The sequence below is a fragment of the Spea bombifrons genome, chromosome 3 (genome assembly GCF_027358695.1).
Source record: "Spea bombifrons isolate aSpeBom1 chromosome 3, aSpeBom1.2.pri, whole genome shotgun sequence".
Lineage (NCBI taxonomy): Eukaryota > Metazoa > Chordata > Amphibia > Anura > Pelobatidae > Spea > Spea bombifrons.
In genome coordinates this window covers 12,029,736-12,057,224 of record NC_071089.1, presented here as the reverse complement: position 1 = coordinate 12,057,224, position 27,489 = coordinate 12,029,736, and the positions used below count along the sequence as shown (strand labels likewise).

The 27,489-nt window shown below is 42.1% G+C and overlaps 2 protein-coding genes across 3 annotated transcripts in view; one reads left to right on the top strand and one right to left on the bottom strand.

The window, feature by feature from the left end:
* Positions 1 to 23,496, bottom strand: part of PLEKHH2 (pleckstrin homology, MyTH4 and FERM domain containing H2) — a 54,561-nt gene extending 31,065 nt beyond the window's left edge. Inside the window, exons 1-3 of one of the 2 annotated variants that reach the window (XM_053459717.1) lie at positions 23,328 to 23,496; positions 16,098 to 16,224; positions 1,039 to 1,101 (exon numbers count right to left, since the gene is read on the bottom strand). In XM_053459717.1, coding sequence (XP_053315692.1) covers positions 1,039 to 1,101; positions 16,098 to 16,217 — 183 coding nt within the window. In that variant the 5' untranslated portion in view covers positions 16,218 to 16,224; positions 23,328 to 23,496. The other variant, XM_053459716.1, reaches the window with a different exon arrangement.
* Positions 23,497 to 25,608: 2,112 nt separating this feature from the next.
* THADA (THADA armadillo repeat containing) overlaps positions 25,609 to 27,489 on the top strand; it is a 194,516-nt gene continuing 192,635 nt past the window's right edge. The window contains exons 1-3 of the mRNA XM_053458824.1: positions 25,609 to 25,697; positions 26,131 to 26,217; positions 26,697 to 26,791. Of these exons, the coding sequence (XP_053314799.1) occupies positions 26,142 to 26,217; positions 26,697 to 26,791 (171 nt within the window). The 5' untranslated portion in view covers positions 25,609 to 25,697; positions 26,131 to 26,141. The remainder of the gene's footprint in view (positions 25,698 to 26,130; positions 26,218 to 26,696; positions 26,792 to 27,489) is intronic.

The following is a 27,489-nucleotide window of genomic DNA, read 5'->3' as shown; positions in this document are numbered from 1 at the left end:
TGCATGTTTAAATTCCCTCATTGTATTAGTCTCTACCCCTTCTGATGAGAGGCTGTTCCATTTATCCACCACCCTCCTCACATTTCACCTAAACCTCTGACCCTCTAGTTTCAGATTATGACCTCTTGTTCAAACACTCCTCCCCCTTTGAAATTAACCTCTCTCTTGCACTTTGTTAAATCATTTTATGCATTTAAATGGGTAGAAGCGGAACGGGACCCCTGGAGGTATGTGGATATTGGCAGGACCACCTGCCCACTATAATAGAAACATCCCCTCCAAGCACGCAACTGGAGAGTGCTGTGAGCTGCTAAATAGATGTCTGTGGTGCACAAATTGGGACTGTCCGGTGAAAACCATGACACTTGGGATATATAACTGTATTAACTTTTTTATATATCACCGGTATATGATAGGTATATCACCGTCCCAAATCCTTCAATTATCTGATTAGTGTTTGTAAGTAGGAGAGCTTGACATGAAGATGAAATGATGGCGATTGGCAGAAAATTATAAATAACCAGGTACCGGGAAGTATTCTCAACACAAAGTTACCGGTGTTCACATCTTTGTCGAATATGATCTTGAGACTGGGGTTAATCCTGGATATTCAGAACCAAAACTAGATATATGGTAATAAGTATGTAATGGGGGGGGGGCAGGATATCCGGCCTCTGAGCTGGTCCTTGGCGGCTGGGAGCTATAAGCAGTACGGCTGCGATATTGGGTGGAAGAATCGTTTATTTCCAGGGCATCATGAATACTTCTAAAGCCAGTGCATCCTAGTTGGCAGTGACCTGCAGAAAGTCGCAATGCGAGTACAGTACTCCGACACCCAGACAAGGCATTTTCCATGGGAGGGGCTCTGTCTGGCGAGATGGTGCGAACAAAAATATTTATTCAGAAACCAACGTGACACCAAGTTTATGCAGAAAGTTGGACGCTTGTCAAAGAAATAACATATTTTTGTAAGGGACCCGGCCAGATTCTTCCCGTTTCGGAAGCCGTGCGATTGCCGGCGTATGTTGTTCGCTTTACCTGTTCATACGCCTTCTCCGCTCTCCGATTCGCATCAATGACTTGTCTCTCCAGCTGCTGCATCTGCAGAACGAATTCAACGGATTATCTACTTCATCCATTGGAGCAAACGGGTGAGATAATGGAATACAGTAACAACTACATGCATAATCAGATATGTAAGATCAGCTATTGAACTATCCTTTTTACAGGGCCGGCCCTTCTTGCATTACAATTTCATCAAATTTATAGAAAAACGTAGAATCTGATTGCAGATAAGAACCATCTGGCCCGTCTAGTCTGCCCACTTTTCCTAGTGTAAAGGCTCAAACCTTAATCAGTCCTTCGTCTCGCTTTATATTCAAGATTCCCTTGCTGTGTTAACCTCTGCTACTTCTGCGTGGATGCTATTCCACTTATCTACTACTCTCTCAGTTAAGTAACATTTTCTTACATCACATCTGCCGCCGCTCCTCTCCCCTCCAAGCTATACCCAATGACAGGGGCGGGCTGGGCCGGGGGGCAGGGGGGCAATTGCCCCCCAGGCCGCCCTAAATTCAGGCCGGTGGGCCGGACGGACGACCGGCAGACAGGCATTCAATGCGGCTGCGGCCGCAAAGTTAAAAACTAAGCGGCCGCGAGCAGGATTGAATGCGGCCGTCATGCGTCATGCGTACCTGGCGGGGGGGGCGGGGTCCGCCCCCGGCTGCCGCTCATCTGAGGGCTGCCACCATGCCGGCACGCCTCCAGAAACGGTGCGCGCGGCAACTGTGGCTGTGCGCCGGGACTTGATGTCAAATCCCGGCGCACAACACTGAAGCCACGCCCACCGTCTTCCGCGCTCAGTGCACAGGACAGGAAGAAGAAGAAGAAGAAGTAGAAGAAGAAGAAGAGGAAGAGGAAAAGTGAGAGTGAAAGAAGAAAAGGTAGGAGAGAGTGGATTAGTAAGTGTGTGAGAGTGATGGGTGTTATGCTGAATGTAAGTGTGTGAGAGTGATGGGTGTTATGCTGAATGTAAGTGTGTGAGAGTGATGGGTGTTATGCTAAATGTAAGTGTGAGAGTGATGGGTGTTATGCTGAATGTAAGTGTGTGAGAGTGATGGGTGTTATGCTGAATGTAAGTGTGTGAGAGTGATGGGTGTTATGCTAAATGTAAGTGTGTGAGAGTGATGGGTGTTATGCTGAATGTAAGTGTGTGAGAGTGATGGGTGTTATGCTGAATGTAAGTGTGTGAGAGTGATGGGTGTTATGCTGAATGTTTGTGAATGAGGGTTTCAGATAGCATGGATGTGTAAGTGTTGGGGGATAGCTTGGCATAGGGAGTCCGTAATCACATTCCTTTCATGCCCAGATTCCAGCATGTAGTGGCTGCCTAGGCATGATAGGAGTGTGATTGCTGTTATAAATTATTTTTTGGTCCAACTTCGGTGTGTTAACACTTTTATTGGACAGAATAATTCAATGACAGTATTAATATATATATATATATTTATATATATAATTGCAAACAGCAATCACACTCCTATCATGCTAAGTCAGCCAGCACATGCTAGAACCTGGACATGATAGGATTGTGATTGTTGTTATATATATGTGTGTTAATATTATTATTTTTTTTTTTTTCAGTTTTGGCCAAGTGAATGCTGAATTTTTAGTTTCAGTCCAGAATTTTCATTTCGGTGCATCCCTACTATATACTATGCCAGTCACTAAAGTGGTAAGCCTACACCACATCAATGTTTGGCTTAGTATATAGTGATAGGGGTTGTCAGTGTCTGGCTCAAGGTATAGGCGCACATTGACGGTGGTACCGCGTAATCCCTAAGCATATAATGTAACAAATATGCTGTACCCCTGTCAATGTTTGCCTAACCATAGAAACTATGCAGTTTTAAAGTGTGTGTGTGGGGGGGGATGCCACATACAGGGTCTGCCACAGGTGCCAAATACTCTAGGTACGCCCCTGCATCATGCGGCTGTCAGACCCAATGGCCATGCCTCAGCTCCTCTTCCCACGTCTTAAAAGTGGTGTGATGAAGAGCTGAGGCATGCGGTGCGTGCACGCCGGCCACTTTAATTTCATTAGGCGCTGGTGGAGTGACTGCCGCACGACGGCCGCTTTCAATGTCGCTCGCAGCCGCTTTGATGGTGCAATGGGCCAGTTGACTAGACTTGCCCCCCAGGCCTTAGGCTGCCAGCCCTCCCCTGCCCAATGAGATCTCTTAGTCTTTCCATTCGGGTTTCATAATGTACAGTTTGTAACATAAGAAGGTTGAAAAACTGTTTTTGTAAGTTTAAAATTGTTGTTTTTGTGAATAACTTCCATTGCCTCCGCTTATTAGTACACAAGGATAGAAACGGGAGAAAGAAGGATTTCCGACAAAACGGCCTGTCCTAAAATCTCGAAATTACGCCAAAATTAAACAAAAACTTATGGAGTCCGATTTCAAAATGTTTTCTGCTAAAGGTCATAAACAGAAAAAGAAAACAAGTAAGACAACAATAAATATTACTGTCCCCAGTGCTCCAAATGCACATCTGGAAGCAGCAGCCCACACATTCCATGGTTAATAGATTTTATTCTGGATTTCCTTTGCAAAATTGCACGCGATGACTCCAGCCATAACTCTCACAGCTGCTAATAACCCCGTGAGATACGTCAGAGAAATATATGTGGCATCTGTATCGCCAGGGGCATCCCTAGAGTATCTGGCACCCCGCTCCACACACACCTTAAAACGGAAAGGCACCCACACGAACACTCTCACTCACTCTTACCCACGCGCTCTCTCCCCCCCCCAAATACAGCACTGTGTATTGTTAACGTGTGTACGTATATATAGAAAGAAAATGTAGCCCCCCCTTATTTTTTGGATAATACCTCTATTCTCATTGTTCCTACCCCGGTCCCACCAATCTATATATCTAAATCTCGTCTGAACTTGTTTCTCTGACCACAGCCTAAATGTCTGAACATCTGCCGATCACTTAAAAATATAAAGAATTTCGAACAGAGAACTTGGCGGCAGATAAAACACATTTAGCTCATCTAGTGTGCTGATTTTTTTCCTTCTGTAAAGACTCAGACCTTAGTCAGTCGTTGGTCTCATCTTAGGTTCAAGATAGCCTAATGCCTATCCCATACATGTTCAAATTGACTCACTGTATTAGCCTCTACCGCTTCTGCTGGGAGGCTGTTCCATTAATCTACTACCTTTCTTGCTAACCTACTTATGTCACATCTAAACGTCTTACCCTCTGGTTTATGATTATGGCTCTTGTTCTAACAATTCTCCTCTTTTGAAATAAACTTCCCTGTATTTGTTAAATCTATAATATTTCTATCGCATCCCCTTTTCTTCTCCCCTCCAAGCTATACATAGCTGATATTATTTCATTACAATAATTACCGGTACATATATATGGGAGTGCAGTATTGGCTCCCATGCACACCTTCAGTAAGTAATAACTTTAGTTCAGGTTTTTAATGGAGACATTGTTGGTAGAGTTCTAGACAGGTCTAGAACAGTTCTAGATGACCATCAAATCAATCCCGAAAGAACTCTCTTCCTGAGACGAGCCTCCTTAAATAATCTTAATTATCATAAACTAGGGTTTGCAGAATTTCCATGAATAAGATGTCGTATTACATCATAGGGTCTATAAGGGGCATATTGTTATGTCAGCACGGAGCTGCTTGTGACAGGGTTAAGTTACCGGGATAGACACTTTTTGTTTTAGGTATCCACGGAAATGTCACATATATTTTCCGCGTCTAATACAGCAGGAGAATAGACCATTATTGTACCTAATTCACTCGCCTCCCATTGAATGTGTGCTTAGCTGCGTCCCGGTTCCAGGGCCAGGAATGTGAGACGAGCAAAGCAAACATTACGCTGAATGGTGAAAGGAACGTCTTATTTGATTAAAGACGCGGGCAAGTGCAGCCGGCTGCTTGGAACGGCCCGCTCTGACACTCAATTTTTAGGCTAGAAAAGTACGATGGAATCTGAATTTTCCAATTTAACAGCCAATAAAGTTTTACATTTTATTTTTATTATTTTTTTCCCTGCTGATGGAATCCATACGTATCAAGATGCGTCTTCTCTAGTGTGGTTTATACACTGAAGCCTGAGTCTGCAGGAAAGCTGCAGTTTCATCTTCACTATGAATTATATGGGGCTGGCCCTACTGATGTTTCCTACAACAGGGGCTGAGCTGGTTCTGTTTGAAAACCCCCCAATGTTTCAAGCGTCAAAACTGAGACTTAAGAGTGGGGCAAGAAGCCACGAAGTGGAGGGCCCAGTGCAGGAAGTGGAGGGGCCAAACTTCCTGTGTAAAGCCCGTATACCGAGAAAACGGATTGGTTAGTTGGCACAAGAGAGACCAATCAGGACGTGCACTGTGTCACTCGCTCTCCCAGTTTCTCCACAGCCCAAGAGGAGGACCAGGGCACAGGTAGCGGGGGCCGGAGGGCCACTTCGGTGCCTCTTCATACGTGTTTGGTGGCTGGTGGGGGGCCATGGGATGTCTATGAGTTGGTATGACTTCCAATATCTTCTAACTACGCATTTGATTAAAGCATAGTTAGCGACCCAAAAAATCCATCATTTAGTAGAGAGACCAGCATTCCACACATGGCGACATTTACGGGAAATTTTAAAGGAACGGTTTATGCCTCCAAAGATTTCATTATATAACCTAATAAGCTAAACTTGTACTGGACTATGTCCAAGTTTGAATAATTTCCTGAATTTCCACCTGTTTATTATTTCACCGTCTCTGTTATATTATCGGCTGTATCAGTAATCTGGTTAGAATTCTCAGCAACTTTCAAAATATGAAAATATAGAATTCTGCGCAAAGTTTCCGCTGTGAAATTTAATACGAGATATTTCTCCTCTGGGTCTGTATCATTATTTTAATAAAAGACATATTTCAGGCATTTTTTTCTCTAATATTTATTTACTTGAAGTAATGGATTTGTGTTGGTGAATCGCTAGACATGGCCGGCACAAATCCCGAGCCACAGAAGAAAAATGACCTTTGGAAAAGCAGAAAATGTCTGTCCCTGGAAGAAGCTATTCGGGGGGAGTCTCTGCATCCCAAGAATGTACATTTCTGAGTACTTGTCATGTAACCTCAATTAAAATTCTCAACATCACGTGGAAGCCACGAAGGAGAAGACGTAAAGGTGGTTTCATCAATGATCAGATGAGCTCAGTGAGACTGGGCAGCACGTGGCAGTAGAGTAAAGAGATAAAAAAATAACTGCCCCGAGTCCTGGCGATCCCATACGCATCCTACGCATCCCATACGTCCCTAGTACGATGATTGCTATGGGGCTGGCCGCTGGGCTCACTAGTAGGCTAGTGCTCCACAGTTACAACGGTAGATTAAGCTCACTGGGCACATGCCTAGGGCCTCCCGGCTTGGTGGGGTCTTCTTGCTCTAATGTCTTATCTGCTCCTCTTTGCATCCTTTTATATAAGGAAATATCACTTTATTGAGAGGGTAGTGGATACATGGAATTAATCTTCCAGCAGAAGCGGTGGAGGCAGTGGCGTCACAACCCGGGTGCGGGGGGGGTGCGTCCCGCACCTGAGTGACACCTTACAGGGGGTGACACCACACCAGGCAGGGAACTCTATGAGAGTGTAATCCGCCTGGGATCACCCTACCATTGCGCGACCTGGCGCTGGCAGATCATCACTGGACGGAGGAGGAGGAATTATGGCCCCACGCACGTCGAGGAGGTGACACCAACCCTAGTGATGCCACTGGGTGGAGGTTAGTAAAATTAAGGAGTTTAAGCATGCATGGGATGGGTTTACAGCTATCCTAGACTTAAGAGAAGGCCAGAGACTAAGGAACGCATTCAGAAATCGAGCAGACATATTCTATGTTTAAAATGCATCGGTATTCATGGAGTCACTATAGCTTTACGCCCGGCACGTCTGATGGCGGCTCCACCTCGTACCAACCTTTAGCGCCCGACATCCGGGTGGGTACTCTTCACTGACCCATTGAAAATAACAGTGTATGCAAACAAAAACTGCTTATAGACAGCAGGGTAAAACTGAAAAATAAATGAGGTCTGATACATTATAGTAAAATCCATTTAAACGGCAGATTATTGAAATTATTGATTGATTTTTATAGCACCATCATATTCTGCTGCGCTGCACAACCGATGTCATAGGGATGCATTAAGCAGCAGAATAACTACCCAAAGTACAGACAGCCAGCTCTTAAGTTTTCATTTTTTTGTGCAAAATATAAACTTTGTATTCCTAACAGTTCCTTTGAAACAGGTTGGGAATCGTTTGGAGTTGAAACATGGTTTCTGGCTCTCTGGGCGCCGACAAATAAAGGAATGCATAGCATTTAAATGTTAATGTTTTTTTTTTTTTCCAAGTTCTGATGAGAGGGGCTAAAATAACACGATTTCTTCCTGACGCTTCCTTTGTGAGATAACACCGGCAAGTAGATTCCTGATGAGGTGACGGCTCATTGCTTTTGTGTGCTTTGCTGTCAGTAAAGCCATCATCGCACCCACATAGTCTCACAAGGCCCTCCGGACGGGTGGGATACATCGCCATTCTATGGGTGCTTTTACTACTACTGATCGTTCTTCATCTAATTCTCATCCGGGATTATGACCTGATAATCTACTTTTCTCTGGTCTTGTCATGGATCACACTCATTATATACGTTACCGGCAGCCCGAGAATGTCAACATGCGCTTTCATGATCAAAGTACATTATTTTATTATCCCATTTGCATTTCTACAGATGTGGTTTAGGTCACGTAGGTAGAGTACGTGGATGTGTACTGGATGTGTACGGTGTGGGAGAATTGGTATTAACCACAGGAGGAATTCTTGCTGCTTGATTGCTGGCGTTCTTAGTAGACGGCGGGTGTATTAAGTCACCTAGGGATCTATCTGCTTATCCTACACTATTATCATAGCTTTTATTTCTATAGCGCTTCTTACAGTCCATGCATTCAAAACTAGAAGCGACGGATTTACAATCTAGAGCCATTAATTACCGAAGAGTTCCCAATTGACCTACTAGATTTGACGATTCACAAGAGTTGACATTTCGACTACTATTTCTATTAGTAGAAAGCGGATACATAAACATGTTTCTGAAAAGCAGTAAGCATTCATAACTACGCTACCCTCTGGTCTCTTGCCAAATTACCCCCCTCCCTAGAAGCGCACAAATTTGTAATTAGCCCCTTTTCAGTAAAAAAAAAAAAAGTCTGATCTACGGTCAGCTCAGAGTCTCTGTATGGCTTTGAACTTATTGGCATAGTCAAGTCATTTATTTCATAATTAATTGTATTCTAGATTATTTGATCATGAGCGGGACCCCCATAAGCCCTCCAATCTTGCCAGGAAAATGCTAGATGGCAAGCTCACGGGCAGAGTCCCTCAAATCCTTTTAAAGTACCTGTATGTGTAAATGTATATTTGATATGTATTAGTTAACCATACCATGTTTAAATTGTACAGCACAATGGAATAGGTTAGTGTTTAATAAATTAAATTAATTAATAATTGTATTTTCAATAATAAAGTAGCCTCATTTTCACATTGCTGTGTCCAGTATTGCCCTAGAAAAAAATGGAACCGTGGAACAGATTTAGAAGAATCCCTGATATTTTTGGGTTTGCATCCCAAATATCCCACCCATTAAAGCCTTTCTTTTAAGGGGTGAGGGACGCAGCTGTATTGCTAGGGTCTACCAGATCTACCTGAAATGTAAATGCAACCGCAGCCGGTAAAATTACTCAACAAAGTTAATTTATAAGCAGCGAAAATCGCTAACCACTCAAAATGCAAATGAAAAAGTATTTAATGAATAAACCTAGCGCTCAGCTCAGAGCGGCAGCTGAGGCAGCTGATTCCTTAATTCCCAAACTAATAAACCACCTACTCAGATTAACCAGCGCCTGGCCACAGTCCTAGAAGTCCCAGTAACCAGTTAAACCCTTATGTGCCCATCATCTATAAATAGAATAACTCCAACAGGCTAAAAAGTAACTATAATGGCTTTCTGTTTGATTTTTATTTTAGGTAATAGGGGCTGGGACTGGAGATTTGGGACGATTGCCAAAAGCAGGAAGGCATAGAAAACTGGCATTTGTTGCTGGCGATGTGTTTGCTCAGGGGAAGTGTAGAAGGTCAGATGCACAGAACATCGCTAGAATAATTAACTCGCTGTGGAATGCCGACGTAGTAACTTTACAGGCAAGTTTCTTTCATAAACACACACTTTTACTCTTTCCTAGTCTTCTTATTCACAATATTTTACTGTCCCAGGCAGCCTTTATGAATACTTTGATATTTTTTTAAAAAAAAGGTTAAATAAATAATAAATAAAAGCAATTACTTTAGGGAGAAGCTGCAGTTCCTCGTTGAAATCAATGGATGAACTTTCCATGCATGAGCACAAGGGCATTTATTAAATCCCCCCTGCGACATTCACGGAGCCGAAGCCGATGGTTAGTGTACCAAATGTGTGGCAAATGGCCGGCGGGTGAGGAAAGAGACATATTGAACGGGGGGCACCGCATACATTTAAAGAAACCCCTCAACTAACATATTCTTACGATATGTAGAGTGCGTACGATGGCTGGAGTGTCTCTTAAACAGCATATAAAACTATTTTGTCTTTCAAGCCTCTGTTAAACGGAAACAACCTCTAATAAATAGAACAGCCCCCACGTTTCTCTTTGTTGTTCAAGCTGTGACACTATGCTAAAGTCATCACATTAAGAGTGATGAAAGAGACGCTATATATTCATTAATTTTTTTGCAGTAACTTTATTATTTCAAGCAAAGGCAAAAAAAAATAATAAACTACCGGTATGTAGAAAGAACTTTACCGGTGCAGGGTCCTGCGTACCAGTTAAAGGGAACTGTAAATAATCCTGATTATATAGAACTAACACTTGCTGAGTGGTTGAATTAATTTGGGGCATCTTGTGGCAAACATCATAATTATGCGAGTCGGCTTATAAGTGGTGATCAGCAGATAGATGCCGAGACCGGTTCCCTCCTGTGAGGTTATACATCCCACATACTGCAGGGGGCAGCACTTCACATGTACCGGTCAGCAGCATGTGGAAAGTATCCGGTATCCTGGGATGAATGGTCGATGTGGTCACCATAACTGGCAACCTTGGTGACCTCTGAAGGCAATAATGGCATATCATAAAATGGAAACCTTGCACACATAGGTGTCCGTAGCACAGATGAAGAGGGGGCGCTATTCTGCTTTTGTCTCATGCCTTGGTTAGGGCTAACATTTTGTCCCTTCTGGGGAAAACATTAACTTGATTTAATTGGGTTTAAATAATTATGCTTATTTCACCCTAATAAGGAAATATCAAGGCTTTATCTTGCTGCATGGAGGGAAGGAATAGTGTTCCTGGGTATTTGTGTTAAAAAAGCTCCATGCTATTGGTGGGCAACAGATACATTAGGGTCTTATGAACTACAGCCAATATAATAAATGACTTCCATTTCTTCAAATCCCCATAGTGACGCATGGTAATAAAGAGTCGAGCTGTACGCTCATTTCCACCACTATCTGTGCCATTCAGCACAAATGATTTGTGGCCCCTGGCTCAAGCACTGCGTGGCCCTGGGAGTATACCTGTTCCACGTAGGTCTTGGACCTCACCTGGATATATAGTGGATGGGTTCATTCTCCACTCATTTATTGGAGGAATATGAAGCAAATGAAACCTTTGGTCTATCTCCACGAGTCGTGGCTTCCTTCCCTGCACTGTTAACACATTTTATTTTTAGCATTAAAAACAAGGACGTTGCTTTCCATTCTGAGAGACACTGCAAGGTTTCTTAAATTATCCGCTCTGTATTTCCTGTTTTTTTTCCCTTTATTAGATAAAACCCATTTTGTAATTTATTTGTAATATTGCATATAGTAATTTAGTATGATAAATAGTTTTTTTTATGCAAATATTAAATATACATTCTAAATAGTAAATAACTGGCAAAATTTTATCAAATTGGTTATCTAGACAATAGCAACATTTATAAATTTAGGATGAAAAAAAGACATACAAGTCCATCAAGTTTAACTTTGCTGTTAAACCAGAAGCGATTTCCAAATGTGAATTAAAAAGGGCACCAAATTTTGAGTTTTTTACTCCAAAATAATAATAATCCACTAATTTTTCACTGGATCAATGAGTTTCGACTAATCCCATCCTTATAACCCACTATATCCCTGTTTGTCTTTTGCAAAAAAAAAAATTAACAAATAAAAAAATATAAAAAAAATAACCCATAAAGCCATCAACATCTGTGGCGAGTGGATTCCACATCTTTATTGCTCTTACTGTAAAGAACCTTTTTTCTGCATTTATGTCACTTATTATTTTTAGAGAACGGGGAATAACGGAAGGATTGGATTAGATGTTTTTCCCCACTTTGCGTTGTCTCCGGTTTATTGCATCCTATCTGTGATCATGGTATAGCTGCAGAAAATGCTGCTGTTTTATTAGTAAGTAAATAACGATGATGTTCTTGTAGGCAGCGTTCATCTAACTTGCTAATGTAGTCAGTCTATCGAAGCGTAGCGAGTGCCTATTGAGGCCTCCTGTTTTTGAGGCTTTGTGGACACTGAACTCACGGTATGGAAAAACTTACTGGAAAAAGAATTCCACTTATTTGGTGTGTGTTTAATCAGGCTTGCTATATAATGCTGGCACTGGGTTAACACTTTAAGTGCCACATGGATGAGCATTCACACAAGGTCTAACTGCACCACAAATGCATTGGGTCCTAAGGCAGTAGACGGGACGTTTTGATTTTTCTCTTATTATAGAAACGTCCTCGTCTTATGTACATCACGGCCTGACTAGATCGGCCGAATGGTTCTTATCTGCCCTCAAACTCTATTTTTTCTAAGATTAAGGCATGAAACAGGGTGATGTTGGTCGTAGGTCCGATATGGCCTAGTACTTGCTATATGCATATGTTCTGCTGAAGTTTTAGAAACAAAATCCTCGCAGTTTTGAACGCAGTATTTTCTTTATGAAAACTGATACATGTGGCAAATTTGGCTTATTTTCCACATGATTCCTAAAATTCTTCTCTGTAGCTGTGCAGAGGCAGCTTTGCGCCGTAACAAAGTGTCTTTCATAGAGCTTTGGATTCTGCACCTTTGCTTGTACTACATATGTAATAAGTATTTGCCCGGAACGGACATCCAGCAGTTTTTGAACTACGACTCCCATAAAACTCAGTCTGTGGCTTCTGGGAGTCACTAGCAGGCTATACGGTTATGAAAATTATCACCATATACTCTGCAAAACATGACTCAATGAGTGTATTTTAAACCCCCCAAAAATTGCCAGCCTTTTATAAACCTTCTATATTCACTAATTCTTTGTGGATGTCTCTAAATGACAGTCTCGGAAGTATATATAATTTGTGGTCTGCCTTTAAACAAACCTTAAAGTACATTTTTATATCTTAATTGCAGAGTTTGGAAGCATTGTTTAAAAAAGGAGCAGGGTTCAGTAGCAAAAATCATCTTAGCCAAATGGGATTAGCGTTGCATTCTTTGATGGAAATGCGAATGACGCATGCAATACCGTTATCTTTACAAAAAAAAAAAAAACGAGTTAACCATCGGAATAACCAGCATACTTTAATGAATCCTTTTAACATGGACACATTGTTCTGCGGTCTGGTGGACCAGTGGCCAATGGAGCCTCACACTTACCTGCAGAGCCAAAAATGGTTGACCCTTTTTGTTCTTGACAATAAACGGGTGAAGATAAATCTTTTAAACTATAAAGATAAAACTTTACTGGTGCCCCAAAAAAGACTATTAACCCTGTGCTAAGTCCAGACTATTATTAATATTGTTAAAATGTCGTTATCTGAATGTTCCTTGAATAGAGGAACCATGGTAAAATAAAGTCTAACTTCTCCCTGGCTGTTAAGTTGTGATCGCAATGGAGCGGGTTTCTGAGCCAAATGCTCCAGTTACTGTGTTCTCGGTAAATGACATCATTTATTTTCCAATCTCATAAAGTTTTTCGGTGTCTAGAAAGTGAAATATATATTCTGAATTGAGAAATACATTATAAGATGTCTTAATACATCATACTGCTGGACCACACCAAGAGAAAACTGGAACGCGGATGTTCCATGAGTACGGCACAGGCAGCAGATCTAACAAGGAACAATTATATATTTTGAAAAGCTTGACTAGAAAGATTAGAAGCAAAATCTAGGTTGTGTTGATGATCTGTTAACAAAGGGATCAGCTGGGGTCCCTTAGAAACTCACTATTTTCCATGCGCTACAAGGGAATCAGTTGTTTCCGAGAGTTGTGGGTTAATTTGTCATTTCCTTACGTTCCAACATTTTTGACCTCCAGAAGTCTTAGGAAGAGTCTACTGTGGGTAACATGGTAACAGCTTTTAGTAACAGACGGGTGAGAAATGTGTTGGCATTTAAAGGGTCACAAAGTCTGCTGAGCTGGATAAGACACAATGTTGTCAACTTCAGCCAGGATGTGATGTATTACAATGTTTTTCCATTTTGATAACACTACTTTGTTTTCACATTCCCTTTTTTATAGTTATCTGTCTGATGACCCTTTAGGACGTGACCTCATGTGCTATATTTGTATTTCTCTATCTGTCCTGATAAAAGTCCCTAAATGGATCTGAAACGTCAAGTATTTTTGTTTACCACGGAATTCTAAATATATATACTTTATGCTTTGCAAACTTTCCAATTTCTTCTTTTTTTTTTTTCTTTTTAATGTGTGAGAAAGCAACCAGAGCTGCACAACGTGATTTCATTCTATCCAGTTGTTTTCTTAGCCTAAAATTCAAGTTGGAAACGATGTTGCTTTGGAATAACTGTATCAGAATGTGATCTTAAAAGTGAACGTGAGATTTATATAGTGTTAGGGTGGGTCCTGCCGAGCCATAGAACTGATTCAGAGGGGAGGGGGCAGTGCCAAGTACTGAAGGAGATGGTAGCCGCTTGGTCCTCTGGGCTTCACATAGACCATTAAATCAACCCAATACCATCCGCGGTACTTACTAGCAAGAAAATAAGCCCGGTATACAGTTTATGAAGTATATTGAAGTCCCATGGAAAAGTGTATTTCTTTGTGAGCATAAAATCCTGCGCTTTACACAGAAATGTAACTTATCATTAACAAAAGCCTGTTTTTATCTTATTTTGTTATAATAAATTTCCTGCAGACCTTGAGTCCGTCATTATTGTCAGTCACGTGATTATTTAGGGTGACTTTCCCTGCTTAAGCACCACAATGCATTAAACAAAGCAAGAATTCAGCACTCCTTAGCTTCCATCATACTGCACGTGAGACATAATTTACCGATTCAGACATTTTTTTCCAATCACCTATATGGCAGCTTAGTCTAAATCACTTGGGGTTCAGCTAGCTGAGCCTAGGGGTCTGTCCAAGCTTTGCTAGTTACAAGCCACTGGAAACCGAGTGATGCCCAAAATCAGCTGAGCTGGTAAAATTTATTACAGAAAAAGCCCAGCATGCATCTAATATCAGAAGGATTGTGTTAGATGCCCCCCTCCAAAAAAAACCCCTAACAGGTAAAAAAAAAATGTGGTTATAATCAAGATAACTTCATTTTTACTAGGGAAGTAATTACCTGCACTAATATAATGTGCTGAATTGTTATTGGTGAAAGAAGGGGAAATTACCTCTAAAATGTCTTTGATGTAACCAGAGAGGAATGTTAATCTCTCAATCTAGATCACTTTTGTGTATTAATCTGTCCTCACAGACAGCATAATCTCCCCTGCATTCCCTTAGGCAGAAAACGGACACCCGTCAGACCAGACCACTTCTGAACCCAAACCTCATAAGAACAACATAGGAAAAAATGAACTTTGAAGAAGCATTCTCGGTTCCTATGGCAGCAACCCATTAGTGCCAGATTTGGCTTGCAAAACAAAGCATTTCAAAAAACAAGGCATAAATATTGAGGATTCCGTTAAAAACTGTATGTGGGGCGGTGATGCAATATATGGCCGTATAGTTTGATGGAATCCTCAATCTTTATGATTTATACATGTTTGGGATCATGGGCCTATGGGGGTGATCCTCCTGTTGATGGGCAGATTGAGTAAACATTGTCTCCATTACATGAATGTCTGAAAAGCCAATGGCTACAGTTACTGGGATCTGAATATACAGTAATTAAACCGCTTGTGTGCTTGCTGGGGTAGTTCTCTAACTCATATGTCTCTTAAGAGAGGTCCACAAAAATACATCCTGATCTTCCACAAGAACTCTCAATAACTTTGAATCTGAAAGTTTCCATAAATTATCCTCCAGTGTTGAGTCCTTACAGCAATCTTGGGAACATCTTAGGGTTGCCTACTAAGGGATCCCCATCTTCAGTTGGTGGAGCTTTCTAATACCTACTATGACCTCACTGCATTGGACATGGAAACACAGAATGTGTCGGCAGATAAGCACCATTTGGCCCATCCAGTTTGCACAATTTCTAAATACTTTCCTTAGTCCCCGGCCTTATCTTATATCTAGGGTACCTTTATGCCTATCCCATGCTTGCTTAAAGCCCGAGAGCCTAAACAGTTAAACATTTAGTGGAGTCCCTCAAAAAGACTTATAATCATCCATGAACAACTAAAAACGCATCTTTAACCACCAGGTCAACATGCAGTCTCAATTATAGCTACAAATGGCTAAAATAATTTTAATGAAACAAAAATGTCATCTTAGCAAAAATGGAAAAATTCACACCAAGTCAAAAGCAACCACAGGCACCAAATAACTCCACACTATAACACGATTTCCTTATACTAGATCCAAGCAAAAGCTGCACTCACCCAAAATGTATACATGACCTACATCCCTTATTCTGTTCTATTTACTGGAACTGCGGGCTACCTGGCAAGCACAGATTCTGATATGACTGTGGAGATGGGGCAGATTTGGGTGTACTCTGGATGGTAAGCCTTGGACCTCATGATGGCACCAACTCAGCTAAGACTTACCTTTTCTGCCAATAACTCTCTGATGCGGTTTGCCTGTATTCGAAACTTCATGAGTTGGCCTTCCAGCGTTATACATCTCTCTTCCCAGTCGATAACTTCATTTTCACAAAGTTCCGCCATGACTGCTCTGGAAAAAAAAAAGCAATGATCGAGCGGTCACTGGGTGTCACGGACAGAACTCACTCCACCGGATCTGCTACAATAACCTTTAATCTTTCCCCTCGCATCGCAGCATTGTCACTAAATCTTATACGCCGCTTGTATTCTAAGTTTATTGATTGAGTTTATTGGAAACTTAATTCACTAATACAGTCAGCCAGCAAACCTCGTTCCTTGGGGCCACTCGCGGTGGTTACCTCTCCAATCCATACTGTCAAAACACTGCTGGGATTATGTATAAAGAGCACTTTGGGTACAAAGCTGTATTTGTGAAGCACCCATGTAATTACCTGGGGTGGCCTGGAAAACTCTGATATAATCAGAGCGCTCTAAAGAGATACCCCTTAATTTATCTAGCTGGCTATTTTAGATTTATCGTTTTCTTCCACGCCAAGCTTCATTTAAAAATGGGATGCCTGAATATGACATCATATGCCTTCGTTAAGGACAGCGCCTCGGGGTTGGCAGGCGGTGCTACCCCGGGTTAGACGTAATGCAAGGCCGAAGCAAATAAATCACTGTGTACATCCAAAAAGCATGTAGATATGTTTTTTACCAATATGTTCTAAATAAATGACTTGTTTATAGGAGCTTTTTCATGTTACTCTGTATTTTGAGAGCACACATAAAAGTGACATACAGATATGCCTTTTTTCTGTTTTTATCTTTCTACAAAAAAAAAAAAAAGGCAAATATGACCCAGGAGGTCACAGTGTAGCCTTTAAATCTCTCACTGATGAGGTAACACATTTTTAGGCTTGAGTGAGCTGGCTGAAAACTATCTTCTGTTGAATGAGAAAGTATTTTTGTGCAGAGAGAATTTTTCTGGGGAAAGGGGAATTTAATAACTCTGGATTTCATCGGGGGCCTCATGACAATCATTTTGTGATTGGATCAGTGATAAATAGCAAAAACCCATGTGTTCTAATGGAGTGTCTTACAGATGTGTGTTGGTTCCCATGACACACCAGAAGGTGACATTTTATCATAGTTTGCATGGACATTGCTGAATTTTACACACTGCCGCTGAGCAACCCCACTGGGCAGGGGAGGGCTGGCACCTTCTGGCCAGTAAAGCCTACTGGTGTCCCCCCACCCCGGTAATTAACATATGCACACTTTCACACTAACACACATACACACACTCCTGCTAGCACATGCGCACTCATGCTAACACTCCCACATACGCAATCATGCCTGCACACACTCACTCATACTAACACCCACCTCTTCTTACACATGCACACTCACTCTAACATATATACATACTCACTCCCTACCTAACCCTTAACCCCCTCTGTCCTTCCCTCACTCCTTTACTGTTTTACCCCTTCCTTTCTGCTCTCATCCCTTCTACTTACCAGGGCATCACCTCTACTATGTGAGCATCCGTTCTATTACTGCGGGGTCACATCAAACCGCATTACACAACCCCGCTGCAATCCGTCTCTGGGAGTGGGCTGGTCCAAGTTGGACCAAACTTTTTTTAAAAATTTAGAGTGGTATCAGATAAATGCACGGATAGCTGTGAAATCAATAGATTTTTTGCAACACAACTCAATTGCAGCTCCGAAATGGCCACCGTGCAATGCATTTTCTTATTGGGTCTTCCCTGTGGTTTTGTGCATGTGTTGTATGGGACCCCTAGGAATGCAGGGCCCAAGGTGCCCTAGGGCCTCGCTATGAACCAGTGGTCGGGGAGGTGCCTGTAGATGGACACCACTGACCGCCACAAAGAATTCCGGTGTCCACAAAAAGCCCTCCTTTAAAGCCCTCCTACCTCACTGAAACTACCCACTGCGTTCCTGCGCAGCTATTGAGGATGTGACTTTTTAAGAACCTTCCCTTTAAGACAACATTAATTACATGCCAAGGCTGTCTTTTTTGGCTTTTTTTTTTTTTAATAGGACCTATAAGTTGGGTTGTGCTACTCGCTCTTCCGCAAATCGCTCTCCTCCCTTGTGTTCGGATACGTATTATGATCTGATCCAACTGATCATATTCATTTATTTAGTGAGGGCTGGATGAGGGTACCCGTGAGCTTACATGTTTTTTGATGGATTTCATTGATTTTTCTTATGTTTGCAGGGATGAATAAGACCTTTCATTATCATTCTTGATTATTATGAATTATGTCTTCTTTATCAATAAATCATGGATTCTCTATTCTAATTACAATGTTTAGTACGTAGCGTATGTACTTGAGATTATCCCATCACGATAAGTATTTACTAACAAGAGACTGTTCTGTATTAGACTTTATAGTATATAGAGTGAGCGGCTCCACTAGAGGTTAATAAAATATTAAATTAGAACTCGGAGGCGGAATAGAACGCAGCGATAGACCAGCAAGAACCAGCACTATTCCCAGATTTTCAGTGTATGGGGTGGGGTGTCCAAGAACTTGCCAGGTGCCGTTTCAATATTTTGGAGGATTTGTGGGAAGGGAAAGTTATGGTCAATTACAATGTGTGACTCAATGGATCCAGAGTGAAATAACAGCTGCCGTTCTATTAGTCACGGATTTATTAAACCAGATGATTTTCATTAGGCGATCACATTTTGGCTACAATGTGGTAGAGATTTTCTGAGGAGTGGTCCTCTATATAACATGGAGAATTATTCCTTTTTCGTTAGGGAATACTCCCGTTATATAACAGTGGGAAAGAAGAGGTTATACTCGATGGAATGGCCGTTTTCCAGCGTATCAATCTTTCCCGAGCTAAAGTATAAAATAAGAGATATTGTATCCAAGGCGACCTAACTCCCATGATGGGCAGCCAACTATATGCGTGAAATAGTAAGATTCCAAAAATTTTACATTGGTCATACTAATATCCAGGTTAAGGTTATCCCAGGATTGCAATTTTGTTAGATTAAAGGGTCAGTTTAATGACATATACTCATGGCTAGATTAAGGAGTTTGGGGCACTGGAGCAATTTTACAGGAAAAGCCCCTTCTCTGGATTTTCTGGCTTTAGAAACCTGTTTTCCCCTTTCTGCCTCTTGTGTTCTATTCTTTCCTCCCTCTTTGACAATTTCTTTTTCCATCTCACTTGTTGACATCTTTTCTTCACTTTAATTTTAAATTTTTCAACATCTTTCTAACTTCACTACACACACACACACACACACACACACACACACACACACACACACACACACACACACACACACACACACACACACACACACACACACACACACACACACACACACACACACACACACACACACACACACACACACACACTACTGTTCCAAAGTTTGGGGTTACTGAGAAAATTCCTTGTGTTTGAAAGAAAAATGTGTCCATTAAAAAAACATGAAATCCAGCACAGACGGGGTAAATGATTATTGTAGCTGGAAACGGTTGATTTTTAATGGAATCTCTTCATAGGCGTACAGCGGCCCTTTATCACTCCTATCACTCCTGTGTTCCAACGGCACGCTGTGTTCGTTAACCCTAGTTTAAGTTTAAAAGGCTAATTGATCATTAGAAAACCCTTTTGCAATTACTGTATTTGCTTGATTATAAGACAAGTTTTTTTTTTTTTTGGAACTGATATGGAACATCTCGCACACACGCTCCAAGTAATCAAAAATGTGCATTTCCCTCCGATGTAATCTTATTTTACAATCTCTGTTTCTTACCGTCACCAAATTTGCTGATTTTCTTTGCGTGGCTCACACTTTAGCACAACTTTAATACATAGCATATGAAAGAAGATTGTTCGAGCCTCGCTACCAAATGTTGGATTAGGCAGGGTGAGCGCAGCAGTTTTGCCTGGCCCTGTATGATGCATAATGAAGCGAGTTAGATGAAACTTCAGCTCTTCTGCAAACTCCTTATTTTGTGAATACACCTTTTTCAGAAATCGGTGGCAGTAATCAGGAAGGTATATTCATCAATCCCGGAGACTTCACGATAAATTCATGTTTCAACTCCCTGATCAGCTCTCCGGACCCGTCTCACGGCACAGCCTCCGTGGATGGAGCCATTTACTCGGGGCATCAGGGATTCAGGTTCCAAATCAAGATGCCAGGCACACGGCTGAATACATTTAAGTTACCCCATCATCACAAAATCTGCCCGCAAATCTCAGCCGTCCTCTGCACAATAGGGCATCGCGGTGAGGAGGAGAGAGACAATGGTCCAGGTAGCCATTTATTGTAAGAAATTCAGCAGTTGTGTTTAGCCCTGCGGCAGAAACACACAGCTGCGCACGCATGCCGATGTACTGATAGAAGAGTGGAAATTCCCCTTTAGAGTTTTATCTGCACTTTACCCCCCCACACACACACACGCACGCACGCATAAACACACTGACCTCATACTCCAACGCTTACACCTACTCACGCTCCGAATTAACTGCTTGTGTGAAGGGGAGCCACAGATTGCTCTTTTAACTATTGGTGAATATTCTCTGGAGCTATATGCCAGTGATGGCAGGTTGTGTACGCATACCTCCCAAGTGTCTCCATTTTCAGGGACTGTCCCATTGGAGATCAGCGAATTCAATTGAGGCCTGAGCTCTCCTGTGGCCTCCTTGCGATGCAGTGAAGCTTTGTCCCGGGATATGATTCAACTTCACTGCCCTGTGAGGTGTAAGGTAGATGCCCCTGGTCCTGCACCTGTCCCGGTTTGGACAGTGTGAGTTGTGTGTCAGTGTATGTATCTATCTATACATCACTGTGTGTGCGCATGAATGTACATATTTCATGCACTCAAACTAGTTATGCTTTTGTTAGTGTCTGCCCCAGGGGGAAGTTAGTGGGGGTTTTTTTGTGAATTTTGCCCTGGGGCAATTCAAAATTCAATTCAACAGGAAGAATGAAAATGAATAGCCTTATTGACAACATACAAATTTGACAATATAATTAACAAACATTCTGGCACAAAATGATAACTATTTGTCAATTGATTAGGAGCCATTGTACAGCACTGCGGAATATGATGGCGCTATATAAAACAATAATAATAATAAGAAGCGGATTAAGATGCAGTACCAAACACAGGCCATGTAACTGATTTACCTTCACTTCTAATACAACATACGTCATTCATTCATGAAGTCTAATTATTAGTAGTTTACATAGCAAAATATTCTAAAGCACTGGAAAATAATGTATTTATCTACTAATTAATTAAAAAAAAGCTTTAAATAGTTGACAAGTATATAGCAAAACATCAGTGGACCAGGCTTTCCAGGTTTGGCTGGCTTAAGGTTAATAGGAGTTGCAGCCACGGGTGTTACAATAAGGTTTAGTTGCTTTTTGAGCAAAATGCTTTATCCTTTTTTTTTAGTGGGTTGTGATGTTATCTGCAGTATTTATACATGGGGGGCAACTGAGACATAAATCAGGCAGTGGTCCTCTCTCTTTGGGCACTCCTGGTTAACATTTCTGGAGAGACTAATGGCCCCATCATGCACGGCCAGCTGCCATCTAGCAGAGCATAATGAGAGTTGTAGTTCAAACTTTTCTAGATCGTAATCTTGCGGCTCTCTTGCTCCATATTAATCTGTCACTTCTAGTTTTGTCAGATATTTTCAATGTATGGACTGTAAGAAGTGCCACATTGTGGGCGATATACAAATAAAATATAATAATAATAATCATACAGGTGTTGTAGTCACACAAGCTGTGAGACCAGTTGCAAATACTGATCACTGACATTAACCATTTATTTATGAATACGACGCAACAGCATATAAAACACACTGAGAAGCTGCTTGTGGCCCCCACTGACCTCTGGGGCCCCCTACAAAGTATGATGGCAAGTGCCACACAGTCAACAGAATGCTGCAGCACTGTCACCTTCTGAAGGGATATATATATATATATATATATATATATATCTATATATACACTCCTTGTGTCAAGTATAGTTTAACCCTTCATAGATAAGCCCCTTAAAACCTGTTTACCCACAGAGAACGATCAGAAATGTATAATATTAGTTTTTATACTTCTGTAAACTTATCCACCTATCAGCAAAGTTACAAAAAAGTTACACTGTTGCAGACGAACGGGTTAATCCAGATCCCGATACTCAGCGTAGGGACCCGAAGCCGCTACAAATGATGCCCGTGAAGTGACGGCTCTTCGGGAGGATGATTTTAATCCTTTCCCCATAAAAACAAAATGCCTTCAACGCTCCTCTATCATACTTAACCGGTGCCGCTAACTGAAACTTCATCGGCCACACTACAACTCCCATCAGCGGCACTACCACCCCCATCAGCGATACTACAACTCCCATCAGCGGCACTACCACCCCCATCAGCGGCACTACCACCCCCATCAGCGGCACTACAACTCCCATCAGCGATACTACAACTCCCATCAGCGGCACTACCACCCCCATCAGCGGCACTACAACTCCCATAAGCGGCACTACCACCCCCATCAGCGATACTACAACTCCCATCAGCGATACTACAACTCCCATCAGCGACACTACCACCCCCATCAGCGGCACTACCACCCCCATCAGCGATACTACAACTCCCATCAGCGATACTACAACTCCCATCAGCGATACTACAACTCCCATCAGCGATACTACAACTCCCATCAGCGACACTACCACCCCCATCAGCGGCACTACTACCCCCATCAGCGGCACTACAACTCTCATCAGCGGCACTACAACTCTCATCAGCGGCACTACCACCCCCATCAGCGATACTACAACTCTCATCAGCGGCACTACCACCCCCATCAGCGATACTACAACTCTCATCAGCGGCACTACCACCCCCATCAGCGGCACTACCACCCCCATCAACGATACTACAACCCCCAGCAGCCGCAGATATCCATGGAAACACAACGTACAGAGTGCAGCGAAGCTCTCAACAGCACCTACCTGGCAGACCGTCCCCGGGAATGCGACGTCCTCCCTGGGCTCTCCAGCAGCCCGCAGCCTGCAAGCTAGCAGCCCAACAATGAAGCCACTATCCCCAGACAGGCCGGGTAGAGGAGCCCAGTCATTCACATCCAAGGCGAAGTCCTGCCTCTGACACACACACGCACACATACATACATACATATACATACACTTACACCAGTACGGGGCAACTGGAAACAGGACGTCAGCAGAAACCCAGCTCAGAGGATGCGATATTAGCTCATAAAATCAAACATTTAAGGCTGGATTTATAAGGATCACAGAACTGAAGCCGTTCCCAGCAGTAAAAAGATTCACATAAAAAACGAAGATAATCCGGGTGAGTAACTTTCCTCCGGTAACCGGCGGCAGCGTGTGAGACGCGTCCCGACATGACATCCATTTACTCTGCAACAGCGCCATCTAGTGGCACCTTTCTATATGACAAGGAATCATTGATGGTTTATTCACTAAAGAAAGAGTTATAATAAAGACAGTTGGCAAGAGAGCTGTGATTTCAACTCCTTCACTTCAATAATCTTTAGGAAAGAAGGGGGGGCTGAGCTGGCCCTGTATAATGTATAATTCAATGTGTGCAGAGACTGATAACTCAAAAAGTTAGCTATACAGGGCCAGCCAAGCACCTCCAGCAGCGGAATCGCACCGGGGTTGGACATTCATAATGTATATTATTATTGGTATCCTTTATTTAATGTTGCACCTCAAACTCTCCCTTTAGTGAATGGACCCTATTTTTTTTGAGAATTTACTTTTTTTTGTTAAAGTGTTTTCTTATCTTCCAAATTATGGGATACATAAAAAAGGAATACGGCTGTGGCTGGTAGGGGAATCTAAAAATCTGATATTCGTAGCAAAATAGTTAAACTTTTTATAGGTATTTACTTGCTTTTTAACAATTTTTGTACCAGGCACCTTATTCACCTGTCTAGGTGTGCTACATTATATTATTATTATATGTTTTATATAGCGCCATCAAATTCCATAGCGCTGTACAATAGGTAGACAGGACATAACAAGTACATGTAAACCCAAAACCTCCCCATGCATTCTGACCTGGAGGCTTGAAAACAGCTAAAACCCTTTAATGCCAGGTATGCCTGCTTAACGGGATAGTCCATCCATCACATGCATGTGTGTCCCTTTAAATGAATATTTCCTCTGCCCTGTAAATGCATGCATTGAGTCAGTAGAAGTCCCCGTCCCCCATGCATTTGCCTCTTCCCCTGACCCCCGGCCTGACCCCCAGCCTGACCCCCAGCTCCTTGGCTGTACTTTAATACGCATTCTTTATTAGAGAGACAGCATGAGATCGTTGTCCCTTTAAAAGGCTAAAGTGACATCCACTGAAAAGTACCAGAGCCAAGTGACTCTTCAGAGCGAAATAATTCACACAACGTCTGTATTTATCACAAAGACACATTCATGTGAAAACAGGAGATAAGAATCCAAAATGAGAGGAGACCGAAACTTTTTTAGATTTTGGGATTTTCCTTGAGATGGACCCAAAGTATCCACCATCTGGGATTACCCCAACACCTTATCTCCCGGCAGTCCAAGGACCACTTGTTTAACGATAACCCTTTTCATGCTGTGACCTATTGATAGCTATTTATAGTGGTTTTAACCCCTTTGTGACCGGACTGTTTTTTTTATTATTATTTTTGTACCCTTAGTGACAATGGCTGTTTTAACATTTCTGTGGTGTTTGTGTTTAGCTGTAATTTTCTTCATTCTCATTTACTGAACCCACGCAAATTATATGTTTTTTTTCCAGGACAAGAAGGGCTTTATTTAGATACCATTATTTTGATCATATGATGTACATGGGAGCGGTTACAGTGCACAGTCCTTTAATGTAGTAGCCAGACACCTTGCCAACTTCAATTATTAAGAGAATCCCAGATTAATCGTGTAAATTCTCAAGACTGCAAACCACGCCCTCTCATACTAGTCATAGTTTAGGGAACAGGTAAGACAATTTACATTGTACGTAGGCGGAGACACCAGCCAGATAGCTCCTCCCCTCGCGTCAATTACAGTTACGAAGAGGCTGGTCTTGCTCGCTCCTGCCTTTCATGCGCTCTCTGTGTAGAGCGGTGCAGACACTGCCGTGTTAGCTCCGCCCCCTCATTCGCAAGTAAAATGCTGGACACGCTAGATCCGCCCATTTATCCTGCTTAAAAACTAAAATGCTGGAGACGCTGGCACGCTAGCTCCGCCCCTAAAGATTCTCACACTGTAGAGGTGGTGACAGCGGCGGAATAGCCCGCCCCTCACATGCGTTTCAGTGAAGGGAGGAGAATCAAATATGACTGAAGTCTGTTACATTTAGAAGTGAAGAAACGGGCCAGCCCCGCCCTTTCATATATTACGTCTCTGGATAGGCTGATCACAGTGCTCCGCCCCCTCACTTCCTGCACATGGTGTACTACGTCCAGGGAAGAGGAAGAAGCTGCTGTAGTTACAGTCAGACACACGGGTAAAGAGACACAGACCGGTACACGTGCTTTTAATCATCTGTTACCGTCCGTCCGTACGTACGGACAGCGTGTCCAGTCATTGTGCCCTATCCGCTGGGCCACATAAATGCGCTGGACGGGGGCTTCTCACCGCCCTATATATCGCATGCAACTGGTACCATGTTACCTCTGCATGTGTGCTCACGTGCATATACATGTGTTGGGGTTGCTGCACAAATCACTGAATGATAACATGAGCACACTAACACGGGTAATGTGCATGGATCAGCCCCGAGTTACCGGCACGTTATAAATATATACAGTATATATATATGTACTAATAGTATTACACACGGTTTTGGTTGTAATGTTGTATTTTTTTGTAATGAATAAATTGTGTTGCCCTCTGATATGTTATGAGCTGTTATAATACTGAGTAGTTGGGCCGCTGCCCTGATGTTTGGGGGTCTAAATCATTATTTTTTTGTAAATCATTCAGAGATCCTGAAAATGGTATCAAAGAAGAAGAAGGAGGTTAAAGTTGACTCGCTGGTTCTTGATGGCTTCGCGGTTGAGAAACTTAAACGTAAGCGCTTGTTCATAATATTAGCACAATGTGGGGGGAGAAGTTCTGCTTGGGTTCCTGTAGATTGTAAGCTTCTGAGCCGGTGTCTGTTTACCTAATTTATGGGTTCGTCTTAGTCTGTCGGTTCTAGGTTTCTCAGACTCTTTGAATGTATGGACTGTAAGAAGTGCTGAGTACATTGTTGGAACATCTGAATGACACCGGATATTATACTCTATTACAGGACTTGCTTTGTAATTTGTGGTCCCGTACCTATCGAGGTCTGGTGCTTGCTGGCCATTCCAGTCTCTATCTGGGCTGTTTTGTTACATTTATATGTGTTCTAGCTCTTACCATTTATTCTGTCAATTACATAACCTTGTTGACGGCATATTCTATTTATGTTTAATATGTTGGTGTGTTTACCTGCGGTGCTTCATATCCATGGAATGGCGATAATGCACAGAATCTATAAGAAACCTTGTACTTTCTGTTCCCAGGTTTTGTGGAAGACAAAGCTGAAAACGTACCGTCATTACTGTTACATTGTATACAGCTCCAAGATGGCGTCCAGCAGATCCACTGTATCAAAAAGGTAAACCATAGAGAGTACGTGGTAAATATATCGTAATAACGTGAACTACCTACTGTGTGTTCATCATTCATGTTATCATACCCATTTTAATACAAAAAATATATTTTCATTTTGAGCTTCTCAGATTTTTCTTTGACACATCCTTGGTGTGGAAAAAATAAAACTTCTTATCCACATAGAATTAAAGTGAAAGTTAATCATTTTTAGGCATGACCAGCCGTAATATCACTTAATGATATTCAATGTACATTTTGTGTGGTCTTCTGAATGCCCTGCAGGAGATGCATTTGGCCAAAGTCCATTTAGACCGCAGTGGACCTGTGTAAAGTGTTCCCATTGATTTCAATGGGAGCACTTTCCTGCCACTGATGGACAGCTTAAGCAGCCAATCGATGACAACAACTGTTGGATCATGGACATAGAAAGGAAGATTTTGCAGCGTGGCTGCAAATTCTGTGTCCGGTGTTATCAGGTAATGTCTTATTTTGCTTATGATTTGCATTCTTCTGTAGTGTCAGCGACATTAGACAGTCCTTGTCTAGGGAAAAGTTTATTGGGGTGGCCTGGAAGCCTAACTCGGGAAAAATAAGAGAACGTCATGTGTAGCCCAAACACAAGGTTTAATGACATGTGAGCAACATAGCTTAAAGACTATGCAAAATGATGTCATGTATGTAAAGTGTGTTTTAAGGTATAAT